Source organism: Scleropages formosus, chromosome 14, assembly GCF_900964775.1.
Source record: "Scleropages formosus chromosome 14, fSclFor1.1, whole genome shotgun sequence".
NCBI classification, from domain to species: Eukaryota; Metazoa; Chordata; class Actinopteri; order Osteoglossiformes; family Osteoglossidae; genus Scleropages; species Scleropages formosus.
The window spans coordinates 786,600-806,593 of record NC_041819.1 but is presented as its reverse complement, the minus strand read 5'-3'; the positions used below and the strand labels follow the sequence as shown (position 1 = coordinate 806,593).

The window sequence follows — 19,994 nt, the reverse complement described above, 5'->3', positions numbered from 1 at the left end:
TCCAAGACGCGCAAGCGCGGAAAGCGAGCCGGCGCGCTTGTCAAGCTCCGAAAGCGCGGCTTTAGAACAGCGCTGCCTAGTATCCATCTGGCGAACCTCCGCTCCTTACCCAACAAAATGGACGAACTTTTCCTCCTGTCCCAAAGAAACAAGGACTTCTTAAACTCTGCTGCTCTGTGCTTCACGGAAACCTGGCCGAATGAAGCCATCCCGGACAGCGCGCTACATCTGCCGGGCTTCCAGCTGTTCAGAGTGGATCGCGACGCGGAATCAGCGGGGAAATCACGTGGCGGTGGGACATGCTTCTACATCAACGAAAGGTGGTGTACAGATGTAACAGCGTTGAAGAAGATGTGCTGTCCCGACCTAGAAGCGCTCTTCATCAACTGCAAGCCCTTCTACTCGCCGCGGGAGTTTTCCTCGTTCATTCTCGTAAGTGTTTACATTCCACCGCAAGCGTGCGTGAACGCAGCGCTGCAACAGCTGGGCGACCAGATCACTGACACAGAGCAACAACACCCGGACTCTGTTATAATCATTCTCGGGGACTTTAATAAAGCAAAAATCTCTCCCGTAAACTGCCAAAACACAGACAGCATTACAGGTCCCACCAGAGACAATATTTTGGACCACTGCTACACCACAGTAAAGGATGCATATCACTCTGTTCCACGGGCAGCTTTGGGGCTCTCTGATCACTGTCTGGTTCATCTTATACCGACCTACAGGCAGAAACTGAAATCAGCTAAACCTGTAATAAGGACTTAAAAGATGGACTGAGGAAGCAGAGCAGGACTTACAAGCCTGCTTCGAGTGCACTGATTGGAGTGTTTTTGAGCCTGCTGCTAGCGATCTAGGTGAGCTCACAGACTCTGTAACATCATATGTCAGTTTCTGTGAGGATATGTGCATCCCTACCAGGACTCGTTTAACATACAACAATGACAAACCGTGGTTCACTGCAAAACTCAGACAGCTTCGTCAGGCCAAAGATGACGCCTAGAAGAATGGGGACAGAGTCTTGTATAAACAGGCCAAAAACATACTGGCAAAGGAGATCAGAGTGGCTAAGAGAAACTACTTTGAAAAACTGAAGAAACAGTTTTCAGCCAACGATCCCGCATTGGTGTGGAAAGGCCTGAAAGACATCACAAATTACAAGACACCACCCCCTGGCACCGTGTCAACTCAACAACTAGCCGACGATTTGAATGAGTTTTATTGCAGGTTTGATAAACCCTGTCTCACACCCTACACCCATTCAGACCCTCTCTCCACGAATCAATTAACACCTCCAGTAACCCCCACCTTCCCCCCTCCTGCACCTTTGATCTGCGAAGAGGAGGTGCGTCGGGTCTTCGTCAAACAGAAGACAAGAAAAGCACCAGGCCCAGACGGTGTCTCACCGGCCTACCTAAAAACCTGTGCTGACCAGCTGGCCCCTATCTTCACAAAGATCTTCAACAGATCACTGGAAATGTGCGAAGTTCCTTCCTGCTTCAAATGCTCCACCATCATCCCCGTCCCAAAGAAACCCAAAATCACAGGACTTAATGACTACAGACCTGTCGCCTTAACGTCTGTGGTCATGAAGTCACTTGAAAAACTGGTGTTGGACTACCTGAAGGACATCACTGGACCCTTGCTGGACCCCCTGCAGTTTGCTTATCGAGCAAACAGGTCTGTGGATGATGCAGTCAACATGGGACTGCACTACATCCTGCAACATCTGGACAAACCAGGGACTTATGCGAGAATCCTGTTCGTGGACTTCAGCTCAGCCTTCAACACCATCATCCCACACCTCCTCTTGTCCAAATTAACCCAACTCTCTGTGCCCACCTCCATCTGTCAGTGGATCACCAACTTTCTGACAGACAGGCAGCAGATAGTGAGGCTGGGAAAATTCTCATCCAATACTCGCACAATCAGTACTGGAGCCCCCCAGGGATGTGTGCTCTCCCCACTGCTCTTTTCCCTGTATACCAACGACTGCACCGCGAAAGACCCCTCTATCAAACTCCTGAAGTTTGCAGACGACACCACACTCATCGGCCTCATCCGGGATGGTGACGAGTCTGCTTACAGACAGGAGGTCCAAGAGCTGGCTGTCTGGTGCAGTCATCACAACCTGGAGCTGAACACGCTCAAAACAGTGGAGATGATCGTAGACTTCAGGAGAAACACCTCAGCATTATCCCCACTCACCATCATGAACAGCACTGTGACAACAGTGGAGTCATTCAGGTTCCTGGGCACCACCATCTCACAGGACCTGAAGTGGGAGCCCCACATAGACTCCATTGTGAAGAAGGCCCAGCAGAGGTTGTACTTCCTTCGCCAGCTGAGGAAGTTCAACCTGCCACAGGAGCTACTGATGCAATTCTACTCCGCAGTCATCGAGTCCGTCCTCTGCACCTCTATAACTGTCTGGTTCGGCTCAGCTACGAAGTCAGACATCAGAAGACTGCAGCAGATAGTTCGGACTGCTGGAAGAATCATCGGCACATCCCCCCCAGCTCTCCAAGAACTGCACTCGTCCAGAGTCAGTAAAAGGGCTAGCAAAATCATTCTAGACCCCTCACATCCAGGCCACTTCCTCTTCGAACCCTTGCCATCTGGCCGGGGCAACAGAGCACTGAGCACCAAGACAGCCAGGCATAAGAAAAGTTTCTTTCCTCAGGCCATCTACCTCATGAACACCTAAATCTCTCCCCTAGAGAGTAAACCAGTGCAATACATAATGCTATTTATATTTGTATTTATAACTATTTATCACATCATATCTCTTACTCACACTCCCTTGCATTTGTATCTAGTGACTATTTTTGTATATTGGGTACTTTATATTTTTAAATATTTTTTGTCCCTTGTTCACATACTCTATCTTCTCACCTGTCTTGTCACTGTCATTCTGTCTGTGCTGTGGAAGTTCCTGTCACCAAGACAAATTCCTTGTATGTGTGAATATACTTGGCAATAAAGCTCGTTCTGATTCTGATTCTGATTCTGATTTATGCACTATATATTCTGTGTCTGTGTCTTTGTGTGTGTGTTAATGGACTTTGTGCTGTGTGTGTGTGTGTGTGTGTGTGTGTGTGTGTGTGTGTGTGTGTGAATGTTGGAGGAGTGTTTGGCTTTAAGCACCATTACTGGAACTCCCTTCCCTAATCTGATCAGAGGGCCAGGAGATGTTGCAGGATTCACACTCCTCCGGGGCTAACTGTACGCTTTAATAAACAGATCTGACTTAAAGGAGCCAAGAGGAAAAAATACTGTATAAATTCAGTGGTTTTTCAAGAGCTTCCACTCGAACCTCAGGGTTACAGCTCAGCTCATCAGCATAAGCGATTCAATATGTCTGATGCCAAAGGTGTCCCACATCCCCCTCCTAGGATCAGTGACATTAGCGGGAGAGGGTCTCCTCCATGATCAATGGGCCCATGGAAATCACATTACACCGTTTCAATAGAAATCACAAAGTGTGTTCCAAATACTGTATCTACAGCAACCAAAAATGCTAGCTGTTCTGCAAACATGAGACCCATGCCTGAAAATGCCCACCTAGGGCATTGGGAACATTGAAAATTATGTGAAAATGGTGTAAAAAGAAATTCCGATAAAATTAAAGTCCCTTTAAAGTCCATACTGACATCAAAGCCATGGCAAAATGTTGGTTAGAATCTCTTGGTCCTGAAGTGCAGACTGATTTTTCGATCTTGGGGTGCACACTGAGCTGGAAATGCCTGTAACTGAGGAGGGTAAATAACTTGCTTTATTGCTGTGGACAGACTCTGTTGGAAGGACCTTCTCAACTTATTTTCCCTAAAACCAACACAACCATGTGTTGCTACTGTTATGTGATCGAGATATTGGTGGGATGCTGTGGTGTCCATCTGTCCATTTCCACAAGGCCACCCAGAGAAGCTTTACCACAGTTGCCCCTGCTCTGCATTGGAAGGGGAAGGAAGTGATGTCTCTGTTGCCCCTGTCACTTGCATCAGCATAATGAGAAGAATGTACTGGAAGGCAAGCTACTCCTCCCCCTCTAAATGAGGCCAACATGCGTTTGGTTACAGTGACTTTGTATAAATTCTCAAAGTCTTTATAGAGTTGGGTGAGAAGCGGAAACTGTAATTAGCAGTTCCCAGGGTCACAGTATCACAGCTGGCATCATGCAGCAAACATCAGCTCCTGCAGTGCTACCTGTGGAAGCATTCCATAAAAGTGATGAGTATTCCTTGTACTTTGTACAAAGAGACAAACTCAAAAATCTCACAGCCCCATACAGGGAGAGGCCTTAAGGTCTAGACGATGTTGTGGAAAAGACTTTGACTGTGTTATCAAAAGGTTGTAGCTTCAAATCCCCAGAGGGAACTTTGCCTTTACCTAAACTGTACTGTACATCCCCAGCTGGGAATAGAACTGTTAGCAAGGGCAAATAAATAATGCAGCGTAACTGTCTACGTTTGGTTGTGTTCTCTTCAGGTTCCACAAGAGCAATAACAGTTCCACTTGAGTGGAAAAAGAGCAACCGAGAGCCCTGTCCCAGTTCCACAGAATGAAAACCTCTTTTCCATCTCCTGTGGTTTCAGTTCATACTGATGTTGGTGGAGATCCACCACGAAAAAAACACCTCGCAAGCCATCCTAGCAGAGGGGCTGTATTTGAAAGTTACACCCATGGAAAGAAGGGCACTCTCACCAGGCATCTGCAAGGATGCTGATAGACTCTAAAATAATTGGTTTTAATTGAATAACCCAAATCGATTTAATAATTTGACAATTTGAACAACCTGCCATCACATTAAATATAAAATTAAGTAATTAATTAATGAATTAGTGTTCTCACAAGTGCTTCACATAATGGGGGCAGGGCAGCAATGGAGATCTGAAAGCATCTCTGAACAAGTATGCCTTGATCTCAGGTACATACAACCCATTATGAACCATTAGCAACCATAACTGTCTGGCAGAAAGCCAGATGCTTGAGTCATCATCCCCGGTTGCTAAGTGATGGTCTACAATGTACGGACAAAGTCATTATGCTCACCCAACGGGGTTTATATAACACACAAGCAAGAGCAGGACACTCTGTATATTAATAATACGTCAGCAGAAACTCCATTTTCTATATTTTCTTGCTAGTCAACCTTCTCTGTTTTACAATTTTAAATATAATAACTGTGCAGTCCGATCTACCCCAAGGGCCAAAGTGCGTTCCTTTTTAATAAGCTGCTGCTGTCTGGAAAATGTCGCAGTAAACTAAATTAAGAGAATCTTCTACAGTATCAATGAGAAGAATGTTGACCATGCAGAATAGAGCTCATTGATGCTGACATGGAGCTCGGGGTTACAATCACATCTTAGAGAGCTCAGTCAAACTCACATGTCTGACACACTCAGACAAAAAGTCACAGTCATGTCCACCAGGTCATATTAATCTCCCACCACAAACCAGCATACTCAATTACAAGATATGCTAATTTTACAGCAAACATCCATTTGGTCTTCCATTGATCCTCTTGCCATTATCTACATGATCGATTGATCGATGGGTGTTGAACCAAGAGGAGGTTGTGGTCTCACTGCTATGCCGCAGACTGACTCAATGTGTGACTGTAGGAGGTGTGGGGGACGGGCAGAGTGTCACAATGGCAGTTTCCATAAAACCCTGTCGGTATACTGCCCTTCCTTGTCCCAAAACTGAAAACCAAACCCGGCTCATTCCCATGCCTTTGGGAGGAGTTGGCAAGTTTACGTGCACATATCTTCTCTTCCCTTCAGCTCCGAAATCCACTTGCTCTCCTTTCTTCCCTCCTACCTATCTCGCCCTACCCCCTCCCTCCTGTATCCCCCTCACCATATTCCATGTTCTCTTCTTACTTCTATCACTCTGAGAATATATCCCACTCTAGTTCTTCTCTCCCTCTTTTTCCTAATCCATTCAGACCCACTCCACTCTGGCTGTCAGACTCTCTCCATTCCCACAGTCTTCTGTACACCATCCTCTGCATTCCATCCTCTGCGCGCCAACCTTTATCTCTCATCCTCTAAGCTCCATCTTTTATCATCCATTCTCTGTCTTCCATCCTCTGTGCCTTATCTTCCATCTTCTCTGCTCCATTCTCTTTCTCCAATCCTCTGTGCTCTGTCCTCTATCTTCCATCCTTTGTGCTTCATCCTATGTTTTCCATTCCCTGTGTTCCATCCTCTTTTTCATTACTATGCGTACTGTGATTTTTAATGAAGTATGTTATTAGAAGCTTACCGATATGAAAAACAAGTTCAGTGATGGATGGGTAAAGGTCACAGGCAATTTATTTTCAAGACCAGCTGTGAATATTTGTTTGGAATTATGTATGATATTTAATAAATATAAATCCCTGGAATAGCTATTATATTTCACACTTTATTCTTCAGAAGGCTGCTAAACTGTGCATTTTGAACATCGATTTAATGTCTTGAGGATTCATTTGTGCTGCACTTATCTTCTGCTGGCACTCGTGGTGCATTTAACAAGCACACACACGCATGTTCATGCATGCCAGAAACTTGCACACACAGACACAGAAACATTGATCAAGACATGGACACTTTGGAGCCCAGGAGGGCCACTGGAGCAGTAAACTTGAGCAGACAAATTAGATTTGTTCCAAGGAAAATCAAATGAAGCAAGAAGTGAAAGCCAAGAACAGTAAGTGCAGCATTATGGCCAATGTGATTATCACCCAAGTCCATGTCTTTCCAGAATGACACGCACTTAATTCTCTTGATTATTATTTAATTGGTAGTAAAAGTGCTGCACAAAGAAAAAGCGGAATAAATATGCAACATAAAAGCTGTTGTGTAGTCAAACTTCACAAATCTGAAACCCAAGACAATGCACTGTACCACGTTCACGATAGCAGATGTGAATGGATAAGAACTATGTGAGCGATGTGTTCTTGTGATAATACAGCTTGTGCAATGTCAACTGGACATGGAACTGGACTTGTGGCCAGAACACTGTAAGTTCAACCACCATGCACTGGATGACATAAGTAAAGTAAAGAGAGTAAAGTACTGAAGCAGGCAAGAAGAAAAGGCTAAAAGACACTTCACACCCCTGGGGGTCTTATCTATCTATACAACAGTACATCATTTTTTTCTCAGTTTATTCTTAGAATCAAGTTTCTTCATTTTAATAAATGTTGCTCTCTGGACATTCATTCATGTTGACATAGCCACGCATGTAGAAATGTGTACCCAGACAATATGTAGATACACACATGCGCACACACAATTTGGCTTTCTCAGGCCATCATTCTGCATGTAGTTAGAATGTGAAGACAAATTAGCAGTTTGCCCTGTCACTTTAGACTGAAAGCACTGCTGACCTACATTCACGGGGCTTCAGAAAATGACATGCTGGAATAAAATTAAAGTCCTGCATGCAATTTTTTGTGAAATAATTATTGAATTTCAGCCGAATGTTGTGCAAAACAAACACGCAGCAGAGCTCGGTGTGAGGAGCCAGTTTAGCATTCATGGTGTCAAGCGGACTGTGGAAAATCTCAGCAGACGCTCATAAGATAGCGGAGTAATTTCAGACCTGTGGCTCGTTTGGTCTCTGGAGGCCCATTTGGTGTCAATACACCATGCCATGATGGCTCAAAGGATCTCAGATGCCAGGAAGGCAGGTTATGAGAGACAGGGGGTCAGGAAAAGCGGCCCGTGGGGGCAGGATGGGCTGAATGTCTCTGTGTAATGGGGATGAGGGAGGCACGGCTCTGCGGCGCTAGCTATCGAAATGTAGGTCACGCATCTCTTGGTGTCTCCCAGTGAAAAGCCTCCTCAGCCCTCATCTCTCGTCGCTAAGCGTCAAACCGGGAGAGTGACAGTGCCGGGGCGGCCCACGTGATCTCGGCAAGCGTACGCGTGCACAACCCGATGGGGACATTTCAGTTAGCGTGTGAAGGCAGGGGGAGGAGACAGGAGGGAATGGGCAGCTTCAGTGCCCAGTCAGCACTTACAGCTGCATTAAAGATTTCCCAGATCAGTGCCTAAAAGAGCTCGCATAGCTGAAATGTAATCACAAACTGTTTTGGCTGTGCTATATTAAGCACAGGAAGAATAAGTCACCTTGAATTTCCTTCAACAGTGATGTTACCTCTCTGCCCATGTATCACCTTTGCCTTTCTGTACCTTTACGCAGGTATCATGTGCACTCCTCTGAACTTATTCCTATGTGGATCATCTGCTCACAGCCCATGTATGGATATGTGTGAGCACGCACACACATTTGTATTCATTTATATGTGTGCCTGTGTGTGGCTGTCTGTCTCCATGAGTACATGTTTGTGCTGATTTGTGTAACTGTGTGTGCCATGTCTTTTATATGCTTGTGAATGAGTTAGGGTATGTGTGTAGGTACAGCGGGTAGTGATTAGAGCTACGGCTTTGCGCTTGAAGAACCTCGGTTCTAATTGAGACTGTAAAAACTGGGTAAATCGTATTAGGTAAAAATGGGTAAACGCTTCTATATAGTCTCTTTGTATGGGTCGTTAGCTGAATATGTAAATGTAATGTGTGTTTCTGCCTGTTTATATCTGGGTCCATAAGAATCTATGTGTGTAATAGTGTCACGGGTGTGTTTCTGTGTGTCTCAGAGGCTACGTGTGTCTCTGCCTGTGAGTACCTCTGTGTTAAAGAGTGTGCTGTGTGTGTTTTGCCGGTTGGAAAAAGCTCAAAGTCGTATTGCTGAGCTGTCAGAAGCAAAGACACAACCCCTGCAGCAGAAATCCACCAGAGCTCCCTAAGCAGCGAAGAACCTCAGTTTCTAAGAAGTGGAGAGCACTCATGTGCAAACAGCCTACTAGAGAAACACACAGCACTGATACAGGTCATCAGCACCACCTCACACTGCTAAAGTTCTGAATAATTCATCCCAGCACCCACAGCATCCTGCTGCTCTTTCCCAGGATGCATTGTGGTGTACACTGCTGGCTGCTTTTCAGTGACACAGCCGTTGACTACCTGTTAAGTCTCCTTACCATGCTGTTATTTAGCAATTCTGCTTTCAAGATTGATCTCATGTGTGCTCTTGCATCTTCTTTAACCTTGAATGGGGAGGACCACCTAGCAGCTAGAGAAAGCTCCTCCTTATAAACTAAACAGCAGCCTGATTAGCAGTGGAGGACACGTTTATAAACCCAACCAGCAGTGGTGCCCGACTGGCAGTGATGGATACCATCATCAACATAAACAAAGTGGTGGACACTGTCACAAGCTAACCAACAAAGTGAAGCCTGTCATCAAGCCAACCAATATTGATGGACATCATCATCAACCCAGCAGAAGTAGTTGACACCAGTCTCTATCCAACCAGTAGTGGTGGAAACTGTCACCAACATAATTAGCAGAAGGAGAGTCAGCCTTCAACCCAACCAACAATGGCGGACACCATCTCCTATCCAACCAACAGTGGTGGGCAGCACCATCAACCCAACAGCAGTGGTGAACACCATCTATAACTAAGAATGAAGTTAGAGGAGATGTCGATAACATTACCTAACAGCAGCATCTGCACTATGTGTAAAAATGAAATTTTATGACAGTAAATCGATCCCACAGTAAGTCTTCTCAGTCAGCTATACCTGCTCAAAACATGACACTGCACAATAAGGTTGATTGTGCCCCAAAGTACCAGGTCAACTATGCACCAGTTGAGAGAGCAAAGAGACAGACTTCTGGGAGAGAGAGAGTGAGTGAGAGAGAGACAAAGGGAGGCAGGAAACACTTGAAAGAGTCCTGCAGTAGGAGAGTCGTCGTGTTACTGCACACTGCCCTGTGTGAAATGAGACACTGGTACCATGGTGCAGCACAGTGAAGGTGTGGAAGGAAAGAGCAGGAACAGCTGCATGCACCCTCATGCCTGCCCATAACCCCCATCTCCTGAAGCCCTGAAGGTGATGTGAAGTGACAGATTCACGGAGAGGAAGCAGCCATGGAGAGTGAAGGGAGAGAGATATAAAAGGTAGGGAAAGACAGGCAGGGTGAAGCGCAGAGAAAAAAAACAAGTTCTAAGGGTTGAAGTTTTAATTTAAGGCTGTAAATAATAGATGATTTACACACTCATGTTCCATGATATAGTAAACATTCAACCTCAATACAGACACATCCTGAAATACTGCGTTTTCATATTTCTGTGTATGAGACAACTGTGAGGTCAGTTGTGAAAGGTAGTGAATTAAGATTTTCTCTATATATTCTCAGTGTAACATCTGATGTTCATTGTACGACTTTCTATCATGTATGCAGTTCCAAAATCTAAATTGATCCTTCACATATTCCAAATAAACCCTGAAGAGATAACAATAACGATTCAACTTGAAAAGGTAGTTTACTCTTAATAGCATATTACAGGTGTGGTCTACACTCACATTTATATGTAGACAACCTTACTGATGAATTTCCTTCTTTCAGATAAAATTATGTTATGATCTGAATGAGAACTCATAGGTTCATACTTTTGGATGATCGACTTGGACAATGGCAATTGATCTCTTCTGAGGTAACACTATTATTTGCAATCCTTCATTTTTACTTGCAGTTGCAGTTCCAGTATTACTGTTTTGCTGCTTTTTCTATCTCTGCATATCACTGTGACTCATTGTTGCTCATCTTAAAATAAAAAAAAGGATTTGACAAGGTAGACACGGGTTCTGCTTCTCACACTGATGCTTGATCTACCCTTGTCCCCAAGGTCACTGCTGGTTATGATGAACAGGTAAGGTCAGGTTACTAGCACTGTGCTGAATTGGAGCCCGATTACAGCCACTGCTTGGGTTGCGTAATGCCTGCCTACACCACCTTGAGCACACATCCGTGTCAAAGAACACGGAATTTAAAAAAAACCGTTTCCTTTCCCCTATGCCTCCCTGTGAGTTCCCATAATGCACTGCAGCCAGTGGCAGAAAGGCTGTCATGGGAGTTGACCACAGACACATGGAGACTGCTGGTTTACACATTGGCAAAGATTAATGGGGGGACACTCAGATTCGCTGCCACGTTGACTCTGCTGTCGTTTCCATGGCAACGCCCACAAGAGTGAGCAGTCAGGGATGGGTTCCAGGAGGGAGGAGAGAGCTAGGTCCATTGCTCTGTCGAGTGCGGTCACAAGCACCGCTCTCTCCCTCCATGATGGACAACACCACAGACGTGTCTCACCACTGTTAAATGCGTGGATTTGCAGACATCTGGGTGCTGAGCCACATGCTAATAAAGTGGTGTGGTTTCTAATTGCCCTGCTTAGTCCAAGCAAGGTCCATGTGCACTGTGCTCACATAAGGGTAAAAATATGAACCCGCTGCAATTCTGCGTAGCGTCTTGCTGCAGGCGATGTGGACGTGAGATCAGCCTAAGGAGGGATGAGGTGTCAGAGCATGCCTACACTCCGCACATGTACCAACTCCTGAGCCTCAGGGATTTTAGAAGAGCATCACATTCCCTCTCGCTTCCCGGGGTTGTCGATCCCTGTGGTGCATGTCAGGCCTCAGCGTGAGGTATTCTGTATGAGATGCATTTTGAAGAGCAAAAGGTACTTCATATGTATAGGGTGTATACAGAAAGCATAGGCAGCTACTGTACTGTATGTGTATTCAGTTATGGATGAGCTAGAAGCAGTGATCTAACATTGGATTTATAGAGAAGTACTTCTCCAACAGGGGGGCGCGGTGGCGTAATGGGTTGGACTGGGTCCTGCTCTTCAGTGGGTCTGGGGTTCGAGTCCCGCTTGGGGTGCCTTGTGATGGACTGGCGTCCCGTCCTGGGTGTGTCCCCTCCCCCTCCGGCCTTACGCCCTGTGTTGCCGGGTAGGCTCCGGTTCCCTGCGACCCCGTATGGGACGAGCGGTTCTGAAAATGTGTGTGTGTGTGTGTGTGTGTGTGTGTGTATATATATCAGGGTACACACACACACACTGTCCGAAACCGCCAGTCCTGAGTGGGGTCGCGGTGAAGCGGAGCCTAACCCAGTAACACGGGGCGCAAGGCTGGAGGGGGAGAGGACACACCCAGAATGGGTCAGGGTACTCTTACTGAACCAATTTAGAGTACCTCACTCAAGGGTCCTATAGCAGGGAATGGGATTCAAACCTAAGCCTTTTGATTATAATGTGATGATGCTAAGAACTTCTGACACCTGCTGCCCATCAGCAACATCTGATTTACAGGGAAACACTGATCCTTTGCGATGTTGAACTTGTGATACTGTCTCCGTGTCTGATGGTCAGAGGAACAAGAGTCTAATTAGTGCACTGGGGCAATAAAAACAAGATTTACATTGAAACATTTTACTTCTCACCCCATTTCTAGTAAAACTTTATTTTCTAGCCCACTGGAAAGAGTCCTGGACATGGTTAATAGGTGTCAGTTAAGTGGCCTTTTCCCGTGTAGAAGACATGGGAAAATGCTCGTCGGAATGGAAAAGGGAGAATGACCAAGACTAAAAGCATGTGCTTTGTGCAGCAGTACCTTTGCGAAGGAGGAGTGTACAGTTGCAAGAGTCTAGTTCTGGCAGTCAACCAGAGGAGCATCACCTTACCTGTGGAATAGAGGTGGAGAGCCAACACTCCAAGCTACAACACCCCCACCCAGGTAATTAAGCCAGAAGAACCCCACCATTATTCATGGGCTTTTGGATTCTACATCACTGCACTTTTGAGCAGTGGTTGAGAAGGATTGACCTGTGTGGAACATTATGGTGTCGCGCATAGGACATGGTGCCCATATCTAATCATCTCAATTCCATGGAGCACAAGGTCATCTGAATCACAGCTAGACTCTCTGACATCCAAAGACATGTTCCCATGGCCAATGCTGGGCCAAGCTCAGACCCCACATTATTAGCAGTGAACGCAGCAGTTAGAACACCAAAGCAGTTCTTCATTCTTCTGATTCTATCTGGTGGGCTGTCAATGACCCAGAAACTCTAACGTGTTTCTACAGTTGTATGCATTTTTACACCATTATAATGTGACCTCACAGCTTCACACAACTGAACAAAATGTAATACATTCTTCTTCTTTCTTTTTTTCTCTGAGGAATATGATATGGATTATGGACCAAAGCCTATCCTACATTAACTGAATACACTCTCCAGTGGAGTAGAAGAGTGTTTGGAATCAGCAACACTGTGCATACTTTGTGCTGGCAAGACATCAGATTTTCAAATGATCAGATCTGTTAAATAACATCACTGCTCTCTCAATAACCCCACCCCCCTCCTTCTATTCTGTTCAAGGCACCAGTCCTATCCTCTCAAATGTGGCCATCTCATGTATGCCTGCTGCTGGTGGAGAAAAGACAGGGCAGGACACATACACACACACAGACATAAATAAACAACCAAATATACAGGACCCATGGAAAGTGAGAGTCCACTTGCTGAAAACTAACTCCTGTTCACCAGGTTTTTGGTCAACAAGTGTGATGAGGAAATGGGGCATATTCTCAAGGCTTTTGCAGCAGTTCCAAGAGATGTAGGACACTGCGTGTTGCTTTGCTTCCACTCGTCTGTCCAGCTCATCTCATACAGGTGTTGTCCAGGTTGACTTACACTATCTGCTGGTACTGTACATAAAGTAATAAGCTGGATGTGTTTTCTGTTTGTTGCATTATGCCCCTTGCAATCTCCATTGCCATCAAAACATTGCACTTACTTCTCCATAGTCTGAGCTGAGGACCAGGGAGCGGTCATCGCAGGAGTTGACCACAGATGGCAGAAGCTGCTCCTGGTGCCACACCCAGACGCGGGAACCCTGCAACACATGGTGGACAAATAGAGCTGGTGAGGGTGCAAGAAAGTCACACAGGAGCTTCAGAGCGGCAGTTACAGTGAGAGACATCACCTTTGAAAGAACACTGCCCAGTGGAATGTAGTGGTTAGAGCTGCTGCCTTTGTTCTTGGACATTTGAATCCCACCTCCTCTTGCAGCACCTTTCAACAAGGTACATACCCCATATTGATACAGTAAATTACCCAGTTGTATAAATGGGTAAGTCAGTGTAAGTTGCTTGGGAGGAAAATGACAGCTAAATGAATAAATGTAAGAAAAGACAATCTCATTCTTAGACCTTCTGTGTCTTTTTTCCCCAAAATTACTGATTTAGATCTGAACATTCAAGCTGCTTCAGAGGGAACCCTGGTTTAGAGAGGAATTACCCTACTGGTGAATAATGTAATCAGACGCACCAAGTTCTAACACCTCTCCAAATACAGAATGTGATGTCACAGAAATGGCATGGCAGAGTGCTGAAGGAAGTCTTGCTTGTTGGTTTCAACACAAACGTTAGTAAACTGGGGGCCTCCCAATCTGAGAGCCCAGTTTGGAAAGATGTTCTTCCCATAGACACACAAAGGGACTCCTGCTGAGGTGGGGTCCAGATCACTGCCACTCCATGCTATGTTTGTATCTCCTGTTCAGTTCTTATTATTTCCCTCTCAACATTGGGAACTCTTGAGTCGCTGTGCTTGCTCTCCTCTCTCCACACCAGGTTTTATATAATGCCCCCTTTCCCACCCATCATGTCCCTCATAATCCTGTTAAAGCTCTGTGTGTGCCTATGGATTCAGACAGTTTACTTGTTTACTTTTCCCAGCTGGACTATAATTTGTTGGTTGCCGTGGTTTTGGTTAAATAGTGAAGAGCTGTAGCAATTCTGTACCATACAGTGACAGACACAGGGTCTCATGATTGATTTGTGACCTCCACCTGCCCCCTGTGCTCAGAATGTGACCCAGTCGTGCTCCAGCATCTTCTCAGCACGGTGTTACATTTCCCCACCTGGAGAGCTGACTCTTTTCAAAGTCACTCAGATTCATGAATATTCACAGACCCTCTATTCCGCCAGACTGGACAGCATCATATATGTTAGCCAGCTGAGGTGGCGTGTAGGGGATCGATAGACCTCGGTTCCACAGGGAAATCCAATATGTGGTCAGAGGTCACGGACACCGATCCTCATTAACTATTAACAATAGGTTGTCTTTCACAGTAGTAAGAAGCAAGCTGAACACAGTAAGAAATGAGGCTCCATCCATTTTCAGTATCAATCCAAGCAGCCAGTCACGCTGACTTAAGAGCCAATTCCAGGAAGCGCTGGGACGGAAGACGATGTAGGAAGGAATGACAGTCTGTCAATACCACATGACTAATGAATGGAAAATGTTGGAAGGGCTTTGTTTAAACCAAAAAAATTTCAATATACTGTAGGTAGTTATGAAGCAAAGAGGAAAATTTCACAGTTTTTTCACAGTGTGGGCTCTTCGGAAGAGCAGAGTTAGGAGGAATATGAGGTTCAAAGCACAAAAGCTCGGAAAGGGCACTGCATTGCCGCAGTGCTGAGAGAAAAACACAAATATATTCGTCTCTTTACAGGCTCCACTTTGAAGTGTTTTCCACCCCCATAAACACAAAAAGACACAGGCTCCTTTTTCCTCAAGTGAATTCAACCATTTCGCAACAGCTGCACACAAAGGCAAAGGATGTGACCATGGGATGCAGATTTAAACTTGTGCAAAGGGGCAGGAGAATAACAATGTAAATGTAAAAAAGGATTCTGAAATTCTAGCCACTCAGGATATTGTGTCGCATAAACTTTGGACACCACAGTGACGAAACAGTCCTCTTTTAGTTTCAGATTAATCCTGGTGCTATTTGCGGTGCTGGAATGATCCAAGTGATGGAGTCACAGTTTCAGGCTGACTTCTACAGCTTCTGTTTACTGAAAACTTCTATGATAAATTATACCCTTTCAGCACCAAAACAAGGGCTGTAAAACATGGTGCTGTAGAGGCACAAAAAAACACCCCAGGTCCACTATGATGTCCCTGGCTTTGAATTCTGGATGTACACTGACCAGTGTGCCATGCATCTGGGATAGATGTCAGAGAGCTGCAAACCAGCACTGAACAGATAATGAGATGGATGTATGGATGGATGGATGGATGGATGGATGGATGGATGGATGGATGGATGGATGGACACCATACATGAAGCAACTGGTGCCTTTCCCCTCATGGCCATAGTCAAATAACAGCATGTTCTTCCATGCCGAATTGATTATATATGTGCGTGTTCAGATGATACCTTGATCCAAATGGACCTACATGGGAATAGAGAGATGTGAGTGGGACTCAAGCACAGATGGAGGGGACTGGGGAAACACAAGTGCTATTGCAACTACCAGTATCTGTGGGAAGAAGTGGGAACATCAGGCCCATGTTGAATGATTGTTATAATAGCTGGACCTGAAAGGTTCTTTGCAGCTGCAACATAAATTATTCAGAAAATTCCACAGCAGCAATCTGAAGAACATGAAATACAATACTGGTGCCTGCCAAGCGTATAGAAACAAAAGAAGGTTTTCACTAGAGGTTCCAGGTCAACTGATGAGCAAGACACTTTCTTGTTGTTCCAGTACGTTAAAACACCAGTGTAACAAGCTACAAAAAGCCAAAGTCAAGATTTCATACCTCCCATCAGACTGTGCTCATGGATACCTGTGTTAAATTACAGATGAGTAATTTACCTGCACAAAAATGAAGGACAGACTACATTTCTTTAAGTGTCACCATGTTTTCCCCAGCAGCGTCATGTGTCATGATCGCAGATGTGCAGAGAAGTGCCAGATGCGCTCAGGGCAGAGCAGCTGAGTGGATACAAGTGCATATATTTGCAGAGTGCAGGCTCGTAGAATCGTATCATGAATAGGGACAGCCTGGATTCAGACACCTTCTTTGGGTTACTGTAAGAAGTTAGTGGCAGGTTCTTTGGTGTAGTGAACCCTAAATACCAAAGATCTGACTGCATTCCCCTTAACACTGTAGCCTTACTCTGCAGGAACCTAAGATATCTTCCTCACCTCTGGACACTGGCATCCCGTCAAGTATGAATGTGATGATACTAGTGATTTGTGGGTCTGAATGCTTCACTGATTCCCATGTTATAGGGTTTGTTTGTGACAACTGGGGCAATTTTCACTGTCTTGGCTGCCAATTAAAGCAGTGAATGGAGGGAAAACTTGCACAAGGAATCTTGGAGGCCTCCTACACAGCCCTGAACATTGGGATTAGACAAAAGGAGAGGTTTCTATCTCCTGTTGACCTGACTCTGGGATCAGAACAGGGGTAGAGGGCTGTGGAGTTAAGGTTAGTGGAAGCTAAGGACACCATTCCCTTTTAGCTGATGTGTCACAACACTGTCTCTTTCCATGGAGTCACTGACCTTTTGACATTTGCTGCCCAGCTTACCCCACTTTACCCAAGCTTACTCCATCTTACCCCAACTTACCCCAGCTTCTAGCTCTGTAGGCATGCGGTCTGGATGGAGGGATTGGCACTGAAGGGATGTTTACCATGCCCATCAGTGTGATTAACCCACAAACCCAGCCCATTCCTGACTGCTATTTACCTGTATAACTGGTTTACTGTCCTGTGCTCTGGTACTCCATGGTAGAGCAACCAAGTAAGCTCAAGTGTGGCAACTACCAGTACAGACACACAACTCCACAGAAGCACTTTCACATTGTCTTAAAAGAAGCTGAAGGCATAGCGTTTAAAAAGGAATGCAAATACATGAAACAACTGATGAGGTCAAGGGAAGAACAAGAAATACCTGTGGGCCAATGGTACCACTGGTGTGTGAAGCCTAGAAAGCAGCTGCTTGCTCTTTAACGCAGGAACTTGGCAACCTTAGCCACTCTAGGCATCTGATAGTCCACTACTTTCTCAGATTACCGCCAACTTGTTAAAACTTCCTACCATGTAGACTCAGCTATGGAGTAAGCCTGAAATATTCAGGTATGTGTTTGGAGCTCAGGTACCAGAGTACCCTGCTGTACTCAATCAAGGTACTTATCCTGAATTAGTCCAGCAAAAATACCAAGCTCTCTAAATGATTCAAATACAATACAGACACCCCTCAGCTTACGTAAATTTGATTTATGTAAAATCCGGATTCTGTAAAAAATTCCCGACATAGACATTATTTATGGACAGTGCTTTTATTTTATGCAAAACATCTGAAATACGTTAAGCACAAGTCGGCGTAGCCAGACAAGGCAGGAAGCTGCATCTTCCTGGTTCCTGTGTGTTTTGAGCCGTGAACGCATCTCCTTGCATTAGTGTAGTGCTTTTTTCCCATATTTTTTACCCTTTTCACTATTCACAATGCCTGGTGGTAAACGTGCACTTGAAGGAAAATGAGAACTGTCTCACAAGTGTACAGCAATCGATTTGGAGATGAAGTTGAAAATAAGAAAGTATGAAGGTGGACAAAGATTATCGTCTATAGGATGGGAACCAGGTTCAGCCGTATCGACTGAATAAGATAGAGAAGGATGTTATACGTATAAAGGAGCACATGAAAGGAACAGCTAGCATGAAAATAACAATATATTATACAATAACATGACAGACATCTAGTATGTCTGACATTTACTACCAACCAATGCCAACAACCGCTTGTCCTGAGCAGGGTCGTGCTGAGCTGGAGCCTGTTCCGGAAACACTGGGCGCAAGGCTGAAGGGTGAGGGGAAGCACCCTGGACAGGACATGAGTCCATTGCAAGGCACCCCAAGCAGGACATGAAAGCCAGATCCACCATATAGTGGGCACCAACCAAACCTGCTGCGCCACCATACCCCTTGACATTTACTAGAGCATGATATTGTGTAATTTTTTTATACCCGTGTTTGCAACAAATGCCTAGAGTATGGTAGGCTAGCCCATGCTGAATGGTGGGGGAGGAAAGGGAATCTGACATTTTGACTTACGTAAGGCGTTGAAAAACGGTCTATTTGCGTAAGTTGAGGGATGTCTGTAAATGCTTAGGATAAAAGAGTCATTAAAAGCAAAAAATTAATGTGGAGTGCCGTTCCCCTCTTCCTCATGCTCTAGATACATCGTTCAAGGTAACCACAGAAATACTCATTATCTGATAATCAAAAATCCAATTAAAGGTTAAGTAGCTTGGATAGTTCACATGGGTTGATCTTTAGTTCCCTGGCTGATTGGCTGCTGATTTGGTAGGTCTCTGTATTCTGGGGAATGGGCTCATTGACCACAGCTACCAGGCTGCCAGAGGAAGTCCTTGGTGGACAAGAGGCTTTTTGCTCTTTTTTTTTTTTTTATGCACAGCAGTGCGGTGAGTATAAATCTGAAATGTAAAGCAGTTTTCTGCCAGCAGCTGTTCACACTTCAGTTCAGAGAGATTCCAGCTCTCCATTTACTGCAAGACTGTTAATCACATTATCCTGACAACACGGAAACCCCTCCACTTGCCCCCATCCTAGGTCCTCCTGGTTTTCATGCCCCCCCGGGAGCATGAAGGTTCCAGATGAGTCTGCCTTATTATTGTATTATAAATGACCCCCTCTCTAATCAGCCCATCCCTCACAGATAATCACAAAGTATGATATACAAAGCAGAGATACAGAGTCATGTATCTGTGCTCTTTCTAAGGAATGTCCTGCATTTGGACTCTCATTGACTAACAGTAGTGATTTTGCCGCTCTTTCATCTTATTTTTGTTGTCAATCTGGCCATGTAGCTATGTAGCTAATGGGGATATGAACAGCATAAAAACACAGAAATTTTCAGGTTAGTGATGTTACTATTATTAATATATGGTTTAGCAGCAATTCCTGCTCTATTTATACAGCTGGATGTTTCACTGTATCAGTTCAGAGCAAGTACTCTGATCAAGGGTACTACAGCAGTTAGTGCAACCTTCAGGCTAGAGGTTCACGTTCTTAATGGCTACGGTAAAACAAGATATGTCATGTCTATGTCAGTGTGGTTCCATTTAATAATTCATTTTAAGTGTTTTGATCCACAGTATTTTGATTATAGAAATGTAGGTTAAGTGCAACAGCAGAGATGTGTAGAGATTCATTCAGGACCTGTATAAGCTGTTGGCAGCCTGGAGGATCTGAGTGCCTGGCAGCTGC

The 19,994-nt window shown here is 45.0% G+C and overlaps 1 protein-coding gene across 1 annotated transcript in view; it reads right to left on the bottom strand.

Annotated features, from left to right (window-relative positions):
• The window catches only part of LOC108918451 (unconventional myosin-X-like), a 90,004-nt gene that overhangs the window by 49,744 nt on the left and 20,266 nt on the right, over window positions 1–19,994 (bottom strand). Inside the window, exon 2 of the mRNA XM_018725704.1 lies at window positions 13,702–13,800. Within this exon, the coding sequence (XP_018581220.1) occupies window positions 13,702–13,800 (99 nt within the window). The remainder of the gene's footprint in view (window positions 1–13,701; window positions 13,801–19,994) is intronic.